Source organism: Oncorhynchus kisutch, linkage group LG10, assembly GCF_002021735.2.
Source record: "Oncorhynchus kisutch isolate 150728-3 linkage group LG10, Okis_V2, whole genome shotgun sequence".
Lineage (NCBI taxonomy): Eukaryota > Metazoa > Chordata > Actinopteri > Salmoniformes > Salmonidae > Oncorhynchus > Oncorhynchus kisutch.
The window spans coordinates 31,315,907-31,333,360 of NC_034183.2; the positions used below are offsets into that span (position 1 = coordinate 31,315,907).

The 17,454-nt window shown below is 40.7% G+C and overlaps 1 protein-coding gene across 2 annotated transcripts in view; it reads right to left on the reverse strand.

Moving 5' to 3' along the window:
- LOC109897518 (BMP/retinoic acid-inducible neural-specific protein 3-like) overlaps positions 1-12,724 on the reverse strand; it is a 98,387-nt gene extending 85,663 nt beyond the window's left edge. The window contains exons 1-3 of one of the 2 annotated variants that reach the window (XM_020492019.2): positions 12,295-12,724; positions 12,098-12,154; positions 11,338-11,669 (exon numbers count right to left, since the gene is read on the reverse strand). In XM_020492019.2, coding sequence (XP_020347608.1) covers positions 11,338-11,615 — 278 coding nt within the window. In that variant the 5' untranslated portion in view covers positions 11,616-11,669; positions 12,098-12,154; positions 12,295-12,724. Of the gene's footprint in view, positions 1-11,337; positions 11,670-12,097 lie in introns of both variants that reach the window. The other variant, XM_031833547.1, reaches the window with a different exon arrangement.
- Positions 12,725-17,454: the final 4,730 nt, after the last annotated feature.

A 17,454-nucleotide genomic window follows, 5' to 3' on the forward strand; every position in this document is an offset into this window, starting at 1 on the left:
GCAAATGACCAATAAAGCAAGTATGGTAAAATGGCCAGACTATCTAGGGTAGCTGTGCATGTAATGTATCTAGACCCAAAGGGGCTGCAAGGTTCTAAGAGGCTCTGTTGAAGTTAAGTCTTTTAATTTTCCAGTAAGGTTGTACTATTGGTTATCGATGACAATGTGGAAGATGTAGATGCTGTTTTACACAGGGTCAATGAAAATCTGTTTCCCCCTTCTGTCTCCACTCTCAAATTAATTTTTCAGTTTTACTTACCCTCAAACTTTGGAAACAAAGAGGCCAGGTTCGAATCATTCAATGTATCTTTGAAAAGCTGTCCATTCATTGGCCTTGACCTCTGCATTAAATAAATTAATGTTAGAAACATAGCTAGCTAAACTAACTTGGCTACATCAAATTTTATGTCAACTAATGTTAGCTAGCTAACATAATTTGCATCCATCCTCCTCAACTTCACAGCTGCCACTGTCAGAAACCATTGAAAACCAGTACAGTAACTCTAACTAACTCAATCAATCACCATGCAAGCATGATATAAGCCTGCCAAATAACTTGGTTAAATTAACCCATATGGAGAATAAGTCAACTCTAGCTATGGTAACATAGCTAGCTAGCCAGCTAGCTTAGCTTGGTAACATAGCTATCGAGTGAACACTGACATAGTTAGCTAGCTAGCCAAATGTCTTCAAAAACCACACATTTGTTATATTCTGCTACAACACTTCAGTAAACTTGCGACACGAGCATGGTCATGAGGCTAACCTTAGCTAGCTAGCTAACGTTAACACAGCCAGAGACATTAGCACGGGAAATGGCTCATTAGTTAACTATCTATCGCTCAAGCTAACGTAAGCTAGCAACCTAATTATGATAGGACAACCTATTTAACCAGAATAAAATTCACAATTAGTAACATTTTTTACTTACTGTTTTCAGTCAGCCAAAACACCATTTGTCTGTCGAAATAACATTAGCCATTTTACACTCCTCAGTCACACGAACTAGAACTAGAATAGCATTCTGGTGGACTTCACACACTGGTGGCGGGAGAATTAACCCACTGGCTGGGTCAAATATCCATAGCCCAACCTTTCTGTATTTACAGAAAACAACCCAACTATTGACCCAATGTCTGTACCTCAGCAAGTTGGTCATCCAAACAACCTAAAACATTTTTGGGGTGTAACTTACATCTCACAGCCATGTATGCAAAAAGCCTTGACCAGTCTGGTGCACACATATTTCTCTGTCCTCAGTTTGATTGAAGGCCTCAATCTGTATTTTTGCCTTGTAACTAGAAAGAGAGAAGGCTAGGGCTGATATCAAGGTTTTACTGCTAACCTACAAAGCATTACATGGGCATGCTCCTACCTATTTCTCCGATTTGGTCCCGCCGTACAATTCTACCTCAAATTTAGGGGCCTCCGTAGGCGGCGGCCTAATCTAACCTAATGGGAGGGCTGGCCCTGCGTACATACCTTACACTACAGACACAAGACGCAGGCCTCCTAATTGTCCCTTTAATTTCAAAGCAAAAAGCTGGAGGCAGGGCTTTCTCCTATAGAGCAACATTTTTATGGAATGGTCTGCCTATCCACGTGAGAGACGCTGACTTGGTCTCAACCTTTAAGTCTTTATTGAAGACTCATCTCTTCAGTATATCCTATGATTGAGTGTAGTCTGGCCCAGGGGTGTGAAGATGAACGGAAAGGCACTAGAGAGACGAACCACCCTTGCTGTCTCTGCCAGGCCGGTTCCCCTCTCTCCATCGGGATACTCTGCCTCTTATCCTATTACGAGTCACTGGCTTACTGGTGCTCTTCCATCCCGTCCCTAGGAGGGGTGCCTCACTTGAGTGGGTTGAGTCACCGACATGATCTTCCTGTCCGGGTTTGGCTTCTCGGGTTCGTGCCTTGGGGAAGATCTTTGTTGCCTATACTCAGCTTTGTCTCAGGGTAGTAAGTTGGTTGTTGAAGATATCTCTCTAGTGGTATGGCGGCTGTGGTTGACAAAGTGGGTGGGGTTATATCCTGCCTGGATGGCCCTGTCTGGTGGTATCGTCGGACGGGGCCACAGACCCCTCCTGTCTCAGCCTTCAGTATTTATGCTGCAATAGTTTGTGGCGGGAGGCTAGAGTCAGTCTGTTATATCTAGAGTATTTCTCTTGTCTTATCCGGTGTCCTGTGTGAATTTAAGTATGCTCCATCTAATTCTCTCTCCCTCTTCCTCCCCTCCCAGAGGACCTGAGCCCTGGGACCATCACCCAGGACTACCTGGCCTGATGACTCCTTGCTGTCCCCAGACCACCTGGTCGTGCTGCTGCTCCAGTTTCAACTGTTCTGCCTATGGAAACCTGATCTGTTCACCGGATGTGCTACCTTGTCCCGGACCTGCTGTTTTCAACTCTCTCTCTCTACCACACCTGCTGTCTAACTCTGAATGCTTAGCTATGAAAAGCCAACTGACATTTACTCCTGAGGTGCTGACCTGTTGCAACCTCTACAACCACTGTGATTATTATTATTATTTGTCCCTGCTGGTCATCTATGAACATCTTGGCCATGTACTGTTATAATCTCAACCCGGCACAGCCAGAATAGGACTGGCCACCACTCAGAGCCTGGTTCTTATTTAGGTATCTTCCTAGGTTCCTGCCTTTCTAGGGAATTTTTCCTAGCCTACGTGCTTCTACATCTGCATTGCTTGCTGTTTGGGGTTTTAGGCTGGGTTTCTGTATAGCACTTTGTGACATTGGCTGATATAAAAAGGGCTTTATAAATACATTTGATTGATTGATTGATACGGAATAGCACATGATCAAGATGAACTAGGTACTAGTTTAAAGCAATGAAAGACCTAATTGTTACAAAGAATGAATGTACTGTATCGGCTACATTTCTGGACCAGAGTGCCATCAACACTCCTCACTCAGCTGTCCTTGAGAATGAAAGCTCTGTCACCACCGACACAAAGCTCAGGATCTGGAATAAACGCTACCACGGACCTCTGCTCCACAAACAAACACACACACAGGCAATGGCTGTGGACATGGCAGCGGAGACACCACCACGGACCTCTGCCCCATATAACTTCCCCCAATCACGCACTTGTCAGGAACAATAAGCCCTGTGCTCTATGAGCTCCCTGTCACGACTCCCCGAGCTACAGGGAAACGTTACTGTGACTGTCCTGAGGCAGAGAAGAGGTCATGCTCCACAGTACATCATGAGTCTACATATTAACCATTTGAAGTAGTAAATGTTATGTGACTGGAAAATGGATGTGTGACTATGTTTGGTGATTTTAAGGAGTCTGAAAATGATGTCCCTCTTGAAAGACAATATAGTATTATATTATATAGGCAATGAGGAGTGGCTGTTGCCATAGAAGGACATCCCTAATAAAAAAACAAAAGTTGTTTTCACATGTCTTAAATTTAAATTTTAAACAGTGAAAAAAATAGCACCACGTTTTCACATGCAAGGAGAATAACATATTTTCCCCTCATTTGAATTGCAGTTTCACATGTGAAAATCACATTTGCCATTTTACATGTCAAAAAACTGTGGAATTGAAGATGTACATTTCCACATGTGATTTTCATAAATGAATGTCAAATAATGTTATTCTCCTCACATGTGCAAAGATGGTGTTAATATGTTGCAGAAACAATGTTTCCACCGGTAGAATTAGGGTGACCACATCTAAAATGTCCAAATGTGAGACAAGGGAACAATTTTGCGGGACATTCACAGAACAGTGCAATGAATACATTTTGTGGGTCAGGTTAATGGATCACATTCAAATGGAGACATACACTACATGGCCAAAATATGGACACCCCTTCAAATGAGTGGATTCGCCTACTTTAGCCACACCCATTGCTGACAGGTGTCTGAAATCAAGCACACAGCCATGCAATCTCCACAGACAAACATTGACAGTAGAATGGCCCATACTGCCACAGTGACTTTCACCGTGGCACCATCATAGGATGCCAACTTTCCAACAAGTCAGTTCATCAAATTTCTGCCCGGCTAGAGATGCCCCGGTCAACAGTAAGTGCTGTTATTGTGAAGTGGAAATGTCTTGGAGCAACAACGGCTCAGAAGAGAAATGGTAGGCCACACAAGCTCACAGAATGAGACAATCGAGTGCTGAAGAGCCTAGCGCATAAAAACGATCTGTCCACGGATGCAACACTCACTACACAGTTCAAAACTGTCTCTGGAAGCAATATCAGTGATCGACCTCACTAATGCTCTTGTGGCTGAAAGGAAGCAAGTCCCCACAGCAATGTTCCAACATCTAGCGGAAATCCTTCCCAGAAGAGTGGGCTGTTATAGCATCCAACTCCATATAAATGCCCATGATTTTGGAATGAGCTGTGCGATGAGCAGGTGACCACATACTTTTGTAGTATGAAGGTCACTGCCTGTTAAAGGGGCAATACTTCGTTTCTACATAATATATTTTTTAACTTATACATTTTGTATTTGTATTTATTATGGATCCCCATTAGCCAAGACAGCAGCTACTCTTATGGGGGTCCAGCAAAATTAAGGCAGTTTATACAATTTTAAAAACATTACAATACATTCAGACTGTGTGCCCTCAGGCCCCGACTCCACCACTACCACATATATACAGTACAAAATCCACGTGTATGTGTGTGTATAGTGTGTATGCTATCATGTGTGTGTGTATGCACCTATGTTTGTGTTGCTTTACAGTCTCCGCTGTTCCATAAGATGTTTTTTTTATCTGTTTTTTAAATCTTATTTTTTACTGCTAGCGCATGAGTTACTTGATGTGGAACAAAGTTCCATGTAGTCCTGGCTCTATTTAGTACTGTGCACCTTCTATAGTCTGTTCAGGACATGGGGACTGTAAAGAGACCTCTTGTGGGGTATGCATGGGTGTCCGAGCTGTATGCCAGTAGTTCAGACAGTTCAACATGTCAACACTTCTCATGAATACAAGCAGTGATGAGGTCAATCTCTCCTCCACTTTCAGCCAAGATATTGACATGCATATTGCTATAACACATATGTTTTGCCAGCAGCAGATTATGATCGATAATGTCAAAGGCTAACAAAACAGCCCACACAATCTTTTTATCATCAATTTCTCTCAGGTAATCATCAGTCATTTGTGTAAGTGCTGTGCTTGTTGAATGCCCTTCTCTATAAGCATGCTGAAAGTTTGCTGTCAATTTGTTTACTGTAAAATAGCATTGTATCTGGTCAAACACAATTTTTTACACAAGTTTACTAAGGGTTGTTAACAAGCTGATTGGTCGGCTTTTTGAGCCAGTAAAGGGGGCTTTACTATTCTTAGGTATTGGAATTAATTTTGCTTCCCTCCAAGCCTGCGGGCACACACCTTCTAGTAGGCTTAAATTGAAGATGTGGCAAATAGGAGTGGCAATATTGTCCGCTATTATGCTCTGTAATTTTCCATCCAAGTTGTCAGACCCCGGTGGCTTGTCATTGTTCATTGACAACAATAATTTTTCACCTCTTCCACATTAACATTACAGAATTTAAAATTACAATGCTTGTCAATCATACTTTGGTCAGATATACTTGCATGTGTAGAGTCAGAATTTGTTGCTGGCATGTCTGATAATCCTGCCAATGAAAAAAATCATTAAAGTAGTTGGCAATATCAGTTGGTTTTGTGATGAATGAGCCATCTGTTTCAATGAATGATGGAGCCTTTTATCCCGGAATTTCATTGAAGGTGCTCCAAAGCTTTTTACAATCATTCTTAATTTTATTTATCTTGGTTTCATAGTTTAGTTTCTTCTTCTTTTTATTCAGTTTAGTCACATGATTTCTCAATTTGCACTAAGTTTGCCAATCGGTTATGCAGCCAGACTTATTTGCCATTCCTTTTGCCTCATCTCTCTCAACCATACAATTTTTAAATTCCTCATCAAGACATGGGGATTTAACAGTTTTACAGTCATTTTCTTAATGGAGAAAGTATTCACCCACCTTGGGATTTTTACTATTTTGTTGCCTTACAACCTGGAATTAAAATAGATATTTGGGGAGGGAGTTTGTATCATTTGATTTACACAACATGCATACCACTTTGAAGATGAAAAATATGTTTTATTGTGAAACAAACAAGAAATAAGACAAAAAACAGAACTTGAGCGTGCATAACTTTTCGCCGCCCAAATTCAATACTTTGTAGAGCCACCTATTGCAGCAATTACAGCTGCAAGTCTCTTGGGGCATGTCTCTATAAGCTTGGCATATCTAGCCACTGGGATTTTTGCCCATTCTTCAAGGCAAAACAGCTCCAGCTTCTTCAAGTTGGATGGGATCCACTGGTGTACAGCAATCTTTAAGTCATACTACAGATTCTCAATTGGATTGAGGTCTGGGCTTTGACTAGACCATTCTAAGACATTTAAATGTTCCCCTTAAACCACTTGAGTGTTGCTTTAGTAGTATGCTTAGGGTCATTGTCCTGCTGGAAGGTGAACCTCCGTCCCAGTTTCAAATCTTTGCAAGACTGAAACAGGTTTCCCTCAAGAATTTCTCTGTATTTAGTGCCATCCATCATTCCTTCAATTCTGACCATGAAAAACATCCCCATAGCATGATGATGCCACCACCATGCTTCACTGTGGGAATGGTGTTCTCAGGGTGATGCGAGTTGTTGGGTTTGCGCCAGATATTGCCAAAAAGCTCAGAGTACCTTCTTCCATATGTTTGGGGAGTCTCTCACATGCCCACATCTCCCACAAACACAAAATCTGTTTGCTTATTTCTTTCTTAAGCAATGTCTTTTTCTGGCCACTCTTCCGCAAAGCCCAGCTCTGTGGAGTGTACGGTTAAAAGTTGTCTTATGGGCAGACACTCCCATCTCCGCTGTGAAGCTTTGCAGCTCCTTCAGGGTTATTGTTGGTGTCTTTGTTGCCTCTCTGATTAATACCCTCCTTGCCTGGTCTGTGAGTTTTGTTGTCACTTGGTCCTCTCTTGGCAGGTTTGTTGTGGTGCCATTTTCTTTCCATTTTTTTTATAATGGATTTAATCATGCTCTGTGGGATGCTCAAAGTTTCTGATATTTATTTTTAAGCCAACCCTGATCTGTAATTCTCCACAACTTTGTCCCCGTCCTGGTTGGAGAGCTCCTTGGTCTTCATGGTGCCGCTTGCTTGGTGGTGCCCCTTGCTTAATGGTGTTGCAGACACTGGGGCCTTTCAGAACAGGTGTATATTTTCACTGAGATCATGTGACACTTAAATAAAGTCCACCTGTGTGCAATCTAACAAATATGTGACTTCTGAAGGTAATTGGTTGCACCAGATCTTAATTAGGAGCTTCATAGCAAAGGTGGTGAATACATATGCACGCACAACTTTTCCATATATTTTTTTTTATGTTTTGAAACAAGTTTTTTTTTCACTTCACCAATTTGGACTTCTTTGTGTATGTCCATTACATGAAATCCAAAGAAAAATCGATTTAAATTAAAGGTTGTAATGCAACAAAATAGGAAAAACACCAAGGGGGATGAATACCTTTCGCACTGTATTAGCGACTGGAATAAGCAATTTCATAAATGTGTCAAGTGCAGTGCCTGTTTGCTCATCTTTACTCACCACAGACCAACAGATATTCTTTAGTAACATAGGAATCACTACAAAACTGTATGACTTCTTATTTACTATATTTGGCCCAGCCTTTGAACTTTGGTTTTCCTAGATATGGCTACTATATTGTGATCACTACATCCGATGAATCTGGATACTGCTTTCAAGCTAATTTCTGCAGCATTAGTAAAGATGCGATGAATACATGTTGATGATTTTATTCCTGTGCTGTTTGTAACTACCCTGGTAGGTTGACTGATAACATGAACCAGGTTGCAGGCACTAATTACAGTTTGAAGCTTTTCTTGAGTGGGCAGCTTGATGAAAGCCAATCAATATTTAAATATACCTCTCTGTTGGTATCACACACATTTTCAAGCATTTCACACATATCCAGATACTGACTGTTAGAACATGGTGGTCTATAGCAGCTTCCCATCAGAATGGGAATTAGTTGAGGACGTTTAACCTGTAGCCATATTACTTCTAACTAATTAGAAGTAAGAAGTAAGTATTTGACATGAGATCCTCTCTAATCTTTACAGTAATGTGGTTCTGAATATAAACAGCAACACATCCACCATTGGCATATATATATTTTCTATAAATGTTATAACCTTGTATTGCCACCACTATATTGTCAAATGTATTATCTAAGTGAGTTTCAGAGATAGTCAGAATATAGAATATGAATGTCATCTTTTACTAGCAAATTATTCATGAACCTTGTTTCTTAAGCTACATATATTAATGTGAGCTATTTTGAGCACTTTTCTTCTGGGATGCTTACTTGCTTTCATTGCTTTACTGGGAAGCTCAGCAGCAGTAGAAGTGCTCATGTTTTTGTATGTTAGTGCAGGGTGAACTGCTCACAGTGGACTTCCTCCTAGGGCACACCGGCTTAGTGCTAACAGTATACATCTAGGCGCATGATTACTGCATACAATAGCTGTAGTATCAGTAAAAGCATTCAGTTAAAGGGACATATATTAGGTTACTTAAATTGTGCCTACTGACGCCCCGGTGTAATGTACATTTGCTGAAGCATTATGACAACTCTGCAACACAATGGTAGGGATTAGCTGATAATAATATCAACCCATTGCTTCTTGAAGGAAAAATGTATAAAGGCCTCATGAATTTAGTTCAACTTTCATACCCCATCAGAACCCCAAATATAAGCTTGTTTTACTTCAATGTTTGTAAACAAAGTAAGTGTAAACAACCAGCCTACAAACATGCTTAAAACTAAAAGGTTTATTTCATGTATGGTCAGTCTTTGCATCCAATCGCGTAGTCTATGGATATAGAGTGGTTGCATTTCTTCAGCCACATATCTTAGCTCCCTACTGAAACTGTGGTAGGAGTAATAGTGTAATAAAGTAATTGTGTTATTATATGGTGTAATCCTCTAGTGAGTGAGTTACGTTTGTGCCATTAATATCAAGCAAGATTTCTGAAGTCGATGAAAAAATTCTTAGTATTTCAAACAAAATTTATGATATTGAAAGCAAAAAGTAAAACCCAAAGTACTGATAGTGAAACAAAATAGTTCAAGGAAATAATAGATTTTTTTCCCCCTCTCATAACTGGATACAAATGTTATTTTTTTATATATATTTTTTACTTTTGTTATGATAATGCGATAAGAAAAATGACACCATTTTCCCTATCTTTGGTTATGTTACCAGGGTTTTGATTTCGCTGCCTTTTTTCCTTTTGCAAGTTTTGGCACATTTATTCCTGCATCCCACTGCTGGTTTTCCTCTGAAGTTAAGCAGGGTTGGTCCTGGTCGGTCCTTGGATGGAAGACTAGATGTAGCGGGAAGTGTTAAAAATAAACATAGAGAAAAAAATTCACTGTATGATTTGTTTTATGAGGCAAAAACGTGAAAAACAAATATATGAAACTTCATTTGTGTCCCAAAACCATATGTCTAACTGGTGAAAATTACACAAGAACATATATTATCACGTGTCCTAAAACCACATTTTCTTTCACGTGACTTTTTTCATGTGTTTTTTTTTTTGTAAAGGCGGTGGCATGCAGAGTTACATTTACCATTCATATCCCCATTACTATTTAGTGAAATGATTCAATCTTGTAGGGGTTTATCAAGGCTGTGTGCCTCTTCCTAACAAACATGGTTGTGTATCTAATTAAACAGCAATTACTCCCTAATTACACGCAATCACTTCTTAGATCAACCAGAGTCAAGGTCATTTTCAGCTGAGACGATGGTCAGAATGAAAGTGTGGTGATATGTACACAAATGAAAGGAAATTAAATACAGTAGCTCTTGGTTAATTCTACCAATTTTGTACATTTGTATGGTATAGGAGTTGGCATGTTTTGGTCGACAGTCACAAAGCTAATCTGTCACAGCACCAAAGTAATCCCTGCTCTCGACAAATACCCACAGCTACAACACTATCCCTGGACTGGGTGAGGAATGTCATCAATAATATTCCCCTCAAAGCTTTAGTCGATTCAGGGTGTCTTTGTCTCACATTATATAGGCTCAACCACAAACATAACAACACAACAATGTGGATACAAAAGACAGATAATAATATAATATGTAAAAGCACATATTACATAGTAATATTCAACTCCTATGGTTAATTCAGAGTCTGTACTACTTCTTATCTTAATTCAAATAACTATGTTTATGACATGAGAAGGGAGAGTTTATCCCCGATAAGGGATGAGAATTACTGAGGTGTTGCAATGCCAAGACACTATTCCTCTTTCACTTCCAGAGTAGGCAGTGTGGCAGAGGCACCAATGTTCTCTGCGCTAAGAGTCACCGGCAGGGGGGAGTAAGGCACCGAGACAGAGCGAGAGGGAGAGTTAACACTATCACACTCCTCTTGACTCCCTTTCCCTGGTCCCGACTTAAAAAGGTCACTGGAACACTGGAGAATATTCATGAGTGTGAGAGTGTAAGACAGAGAGTGTGTGTTGGGGAAGGTACACAGAGTCAGAGAACGGGGAGGGAGACAGAAAGACAGACGGATAAATATACTGATCAGATAGACAGAGAGATCAGAGTAACCAGTGCAGTGTTACATTCCCCATCTGTGCCTGGCCGTGTCACCTCAGCCGGCTGCCAAACACCAGTGTGTGTCAATTAGGACCCTTCAGCTGGTATCATCCACTATGCTGTTCCAGCTATGCCATGCCCAACAACATCACACTCAACACTATTCATATGACCTGGCACACGCACACACAATTGCACCTGGGACACACCGCACAAACACTCATGAGCACGCCCTGCATCTGAATGGAAAAAAACAACTACAAACTATGGGTATGGACAGGAGACAAAGCGACAAGCACTCACTACATCAAACAACCCCAGTATTCAACCCCTGACCTTGTCAGTAGTCAGAGCAGCACATGCTATTGATGAAGACCACTGGATGTGAGCTACGATATATGAGGCTACTCTGTTAGACTTTGCAAACTGCCTCGCCCTTCCCATTATTTTGAAACTAGAGGTACATGCCAGCGTAGGTAGGTGCAAGGCTAAACCAATTTGTTTTGTAATACAAACAATCTCACATGCAGCAATTTCACCTTTACAGGTATCTCTAAAGCATAGTGTAAATTTTACACTGAACCTTGCTGCTCAACAAACTCCTGATGATCTCACACGCATATCACTTAACCTTGCAGCCATCTTTAATTAATTCCCTCAGCCAGACTCACCTGTATATCGTGTACTTGGTGGTGAATCCTTGCTGGTAGCGCTCCGTAAAGTCAGAAAACTCCTGGGAGTGATGAAAGGGCCCTTTGTCAGACAGGAGCCAGGCAAAGGGCCCTGTGGCATTGCTGGAGCCCCCTGCATCTGCAGCGGCCCCAACTCCAGTACGGCTGGCCCCCGCGGCCGCCGCCACTACCACCCAGCACTGGAGGAGGCTTAGAGTTGTACACTCCCATAGAACCATCAGAGCCGCCCGTCTAACAGTGATACACCGGCCACTCATGCTTCCCCCGCACCCGACGACTCTTCATTCTCCCCAAACTTCTCTCCCAGTGTCCTGGAGGAAAGAATGGAGACAGAAAGTATGGTTAGATGTTAGAGAGGGGGATGAGTGTGTGTTGGAATGAGAATAATATACAGAGGCTAACATGTTGTCACTGCGTGTGTGTTTGTGTGTGATCTTAGTGAAATACTGTAGGTTCAGGACCTTGTTATTTCTTGACCTTCTGCTTTACTGTAGTCTTCCTGACATGTTTCAATAATCAAGTAGGCTTTTAAAATGATGTCCTTTTAAGATGATCTCCTGAATTACCATGATGCAATTTAAATACTATAGTATAATGTGTACTGTAAATGTTCAATGTTTTCCCATCAATACACAGCCTACTTCATATAATTAGGTAAATAGCAATGTCTACAAAGATGTCAAATTGACTGCATTTAATAGGCTATTGTATTTTCATACATTAGTAAATTATTGTTTACCTGTTTCTGCAAGCTGTGTTGTACTAAGCTGATCACTGCAGTTGTTACAATGTCTCCCTGGTAGACCAGAAGGTGAAGTTGTTATCAACACAATGCACAGGAGACCAAACGAGAAAAAACTATTTCCACTGGGTCAGATGCGCATACGCTATAAGGCCACGGAAAGTTGATGAATGAGCAAAGTGAGCGACATCCACCTGAATGGCTGGATCCCTCTCTCACCGAATCAGTGGGTACCCTCGATGGTGTAAAATCCAAAGGAAGGAGAAGGCAACACAGCGCACCGGACAGTCGAACAAGCGCGCGTCGCTCGTTCCAACGAAGGAAAACAAATGTCACCTTCTGCAGGTGAATCTTGTGTTTTTCCAGGGATAAAATAGGTTATTTATGATGTTCCATAGAATAAACAACGCATGCATGCACTAATAGCTGGTTGTTTTCCCCTCCTCGTCAAAAAAAAGCCATATTTGTTTTTAAATTTGATTGGAGAGACTCACTTGGAGCACTGTGCACTCGAGTCAGTGCAATGCTTTCTTATACTCCCGTCAGTGTAGTGGCATGCATCTGAGTGATATTCGCTTGCTTGCTCTCTAGCACTATTAAAATGTCCAAGTTATTCCTAAACCGAGCCTCCTCCACTCCCCATTGGCTGAAGCGAGATAAGAGAGGCATGGTTTAGGTCTGGCTGTATAACAGGATCGATGGTCAATGTGCTTACCCAGACAAAAATGTGAGTACCCAGAGAAAATTTGTATGTACATATATGCGGGGGAATTAAACATATATTTACATATATGTCCAGAATATATTGATTAAATTTATAATATGAGCAAATCATTGTATGTCAATTTTTTTTATATATATGTAAATTAAATACATTTTGCACCACATGTATCATGCTGAATTGTTCAATCAAATCAAAGTTTATTTGTCACGTGCGCCGAATACAACATGTGTAGACCTTACAGTGAAATGCTTACTTACAGGCTCTAACCAATGGTGCGGAAAAAAAGGTGTGTGTGTGTGTGTGTGTGGGGGGGGGGGGGGTAAATAAAGAAATAAAACAACAGTAAAAAGACATTTGAAAAAAGAGTAGCAAGGCTATATACAGACACCTGTTAGTCAGGCTTATTTAGGTAGTATGTACATGTAGGTATCATTAAAGTGACTATGCATATATGATGAACAGAGAGTAGCAGAAGCGTAAAAAAGGGGTTGGGAGGTGGTGGGACACAATGCAGATAGTGGGAGCACTGGTTGGTCGGGCCATTTTAGGTAGTATGTACATGAATGTATAGTTAAAGTGACTATGCATATAAGATAAACAGAGAGTAGCAGCAGCGTAAAAAAGGGGTTGGGGGTGGCACGCAATGCAAATAGTCCAGGTAACCATTTGGTTACCTGTTCAGGAGTCTTATGGCTTGGGGCTAAAAACTGTTGAGAAGCCTTTTTGTCCTAGACTTGGCACTCCGGTACCACTTGCCATGTGGTAGTAGAGAGAACAGACTATGATTGGGGTGGCGTGGTCTTTGACAATTTTTAGGGCCTTCCACTGACATCGCCTGGTGTAGAGGTCCTGGATGGCAGGCAGCTTTACCGGAATGTGCGGTTCTATCCTGCCGGTGCAGCGTGTATCCCTCCCATTGTCTACTGTGAGAGCTGTTCTTACATAAACGCTTGTAATGCTTTTGCCGAAAAGCTGAATTGAAATCTGACACACCAGGTGGATTAAGAACAAGCTAAACTGTGTTTTGCTATATTGCACTTGTGATTTCATGAAAATTAAATATTTTTAGTAATTTAATTTGAATTTGGCGCGCTGCAATTCAGCGGGTGTTGATGACAATGATCCCGCCAAGTTTTTTCGGGAGATAAAAGCTCTATAAACACTCTTACGTGGTGTCCCGACTTCCTAGTCAATTACATTTACATGACTAGCTCAATCAGGTAATATCAATTACAGAGAAAGGATTTTATAGAATTGCATGTCGTATCACTTAATCCGGCATAGCCAAAGACATGACACTGTGGATATACATACTTTTGTACCTGTTTCCTCCAGCATCTTCACAAGGTCCTTTGCTGTTGTTCTAGGATTGATTTTCACTTTATACTCCAAAGTACATTCAGCTCTAGGAGACAGAAGGCGTCTCCTTCCTGAGCAGTATGATTGCTGTGTGGTCCCATGGTGTTTATACTTGCATACTATTGTTTGTACAGATGAACGTGGTACCTTCAGGCATTTGGAAATTGCTCCCAAGGATGAACCAGACTTGTGAAGGTCTCCAAATTTTTTTTTTTACATTTCTTTAGATTTCCCCATGATGTCAAGCAAAGAGGCACTGAGTTTGAAGGTAGGCCTTGAAATACATCCACAGGTACACCTCCAATTGACTCAAATTATGTCAAATTGCCTATCAGAAGCTTCTAAAGCCATGACATAATTTTCTGGAATTTTCAAAGCTGTTTAAAGGCACAGTCAACTTAGCTTATGTAAACTTCTGACCCACTGGAATTGTGATACAGTGAATTATGAGTGAAATAATTTGTCTGTTAATGAACCTTTTAGGGATAGGGGGCAGCATTTTCACTTTGGATGAATTGCGTGCCCATAGTGAACTGCCTCCTACTCTGTCTCAGATGCTAATATATGCATATTATTATTACTATTGGATAGAAAACACTCCGAAGTTTCTAAAACTGTTTGAATTATGTCTGTGAGTATAAAATAACTTCCAAAAAGGAAGTGGAAATTCTGGGGCTGGTTGATTTTCAACTCATCGCCTATTCACATCCAAATAAGATATGGATCTGTTCGCACTTCCTATGCCTTCCACTAGATGTCAACAGTCAGTAGAACGTGGAATGAAGCCTCTAGTGTGATGTGGGAACGGATGGCAGCTATTTGAGGGACTGGTCTGGCAGAATGGCAGTTCCTGGTTTACACGCAGTAGTCATTATATCGCCTTGCGTTCCATTACTCTGTAGACAAAACTAATGCTCCGGTTGGAACGTTATTGGAATAATATGATAATAACATCCTGAAGATTGATTCTCTACTTAGCTTGACAAGTTTATTCAACCTGGTCACGAAAATCAGAAAAGCAATCAAATTAAATCGTTTACCTTTGATGAGCTTCGGATGTTTCCACTCACAAGACTCCCAGGTAGATAGCAAATGTTCATTTTATACAAAAATATATATTTTTGTAGCTGAAATAACTCCGTTAGTTCTTCACGTTTGGCTGAGAATTCGACCGGAAATTGTGGTCGCGACAACGACAAATTAGCTCCATAAATATCGACAGAAACATGGCAAACATTGTTTATAATCAATCCTCTAGGTGTTTTTCAAATATCTATTCAATAATATATCAACCGGGACAGATGGCTTCTTAGTAGGAAAGAGAGAAACAATGGCTGCATTTGCCCCTTACGCACAAAAGACTCTGAGAGACTCCAACCGACCACTGACACAATGTTGACGTTCAAGCTCATTTTTCAAAATAAAAGTCTGAAACTATGTATTGTGACACTAGACACATGAGGGAAGCCATAGAAAAAGGAATCTGGTTGATATCTCATTCAATGCTTAATAGGGATGCATAGGAACGCAGAGCTTTCTAAATAAGAGTCCCTTCCGGATTGGATTTTTCTCAGGCTTCCGCCTGCAATATCAGTTCTGTTATACTCACAGACAATATTTTTACAGTTTTGGAAACTTTAGAGTGTTTCCTATCCTCACCTGTCAATGGTATGCATATTCTAGCATCTTGTCCTGACAAAATAGCCCGTTTACTTTGGGAACGTTATTTTTCCAAAAATGAAAATAGTGCCCCCTAGATTCAAGAAGTTAAGGACTTAATGTTCAGGAACTAGCTAGCTAAATGATACAAAAGACTAACTTACATTGGCTGGGGGCATGTCCATGGGCAATTTAGGATCTACTGCAGGGAAAAATATTGCAGTAGATCCTTCTGTTCTGGAGCCTAATTCTCCTATGGACATACCCCCAGCCAATGTAAGTTAGTATTTTGTATTTCATAGTTTTGATGTCTTCAATCTTATTCTACAATGTAGAAAATAGTAAAAAAAATAAAGAACAACCCTTGAATGAGTAGGTGTGTTCAAACTTTTGACTGGTACTGTATATATAGAAAGATTTTTGCAAATGTATTAAAAATAAAAAACATAAATACCTCCCTAATACGACCCTAAGCACACAGCAAAGACAACGTAGGAGTGAGTTCGGTCTCTGAATGCCCTTGTGTGGCCATGCCAGAGCCCAGACTGATCAAACATCTCTGGAGACACCTGAAAATAGCTGTACAGCGATGCTCCCAATCCAACCTGACAGAGCTTGAGAGGATCTGCAGAGAAGAATGGGATAAACTCCCCAACCCAAGAAGCCTTGGCTGTAATCATTGTCAAAGGTATTTCATCAAAGTACTTATGTAAATGTGATATGAAAAAATGAAAACAGTTCTAAAAAGCTGTTTTTGCTTTGTCTTTAGGGGGGTAAAAACAATGTAATCCATTTTAGAATAAGGTTGTAACGTAGCAAAATGTGGGAAGTCAAGGGTTCTGAATACTTTCCGAATGCAGTGAACAAAAATTTAAACACAACATGTAAAGTGTTTGTCCCATGTTTCACAAATAAAAGATGAAATAAAAGATCCCTGACATTTTACATATGCACAAAAAATGGCAGGCCGGGCACAGTGCAGTCCAGGTCGCTAGGAGTACGGTGTTTTCTCCGACACATTGGTGCGGCTGATTTCCGGGTTGGATGTGCATTGCTCTCGACCTTCGCCTTTCCCGAGTCCGTACGGGAGTTGCAGCGATGAGACAAGACAGTAACTACTACCAATTGGGGGTTAAATAATTAAAAATAATAATAAAACCTATTTCTTCAAATGTTTTGTTAATTTCCATTGCCAAGATAATCCACCCATCTGACAGGTGTGGCTTATCAAGAAGTTGATTAAACACCATGCTGTTTGTGCAGTTGACAATTAAAGGCCACAGTAAAATGTGCAGTTTTGTTGCACAACACAATGACACAGATTTCTCCAAGTTGAGGGAGCATATAATTGATGTGCTGAATGCAGGAATGTCCACCAGAGCTGTTGCCAGATAATTGAATGTTCATTTCTCTACCATAAGCTGTCTCCAGTGTCATTTTAGAGAATTTGGCAGTACGTCCAACCGACTTCACGACTGCAGACCACGTGTATCCACGCCAGCCCAGGACCTCCACACCCAGCATATTAAAATGCAGGATTGTCTAAGACCAGTCATTAAGACAGCTGATGAAACTGAGGAGTATTTCGATCTGTAATAAAGCCCTTTTGTGT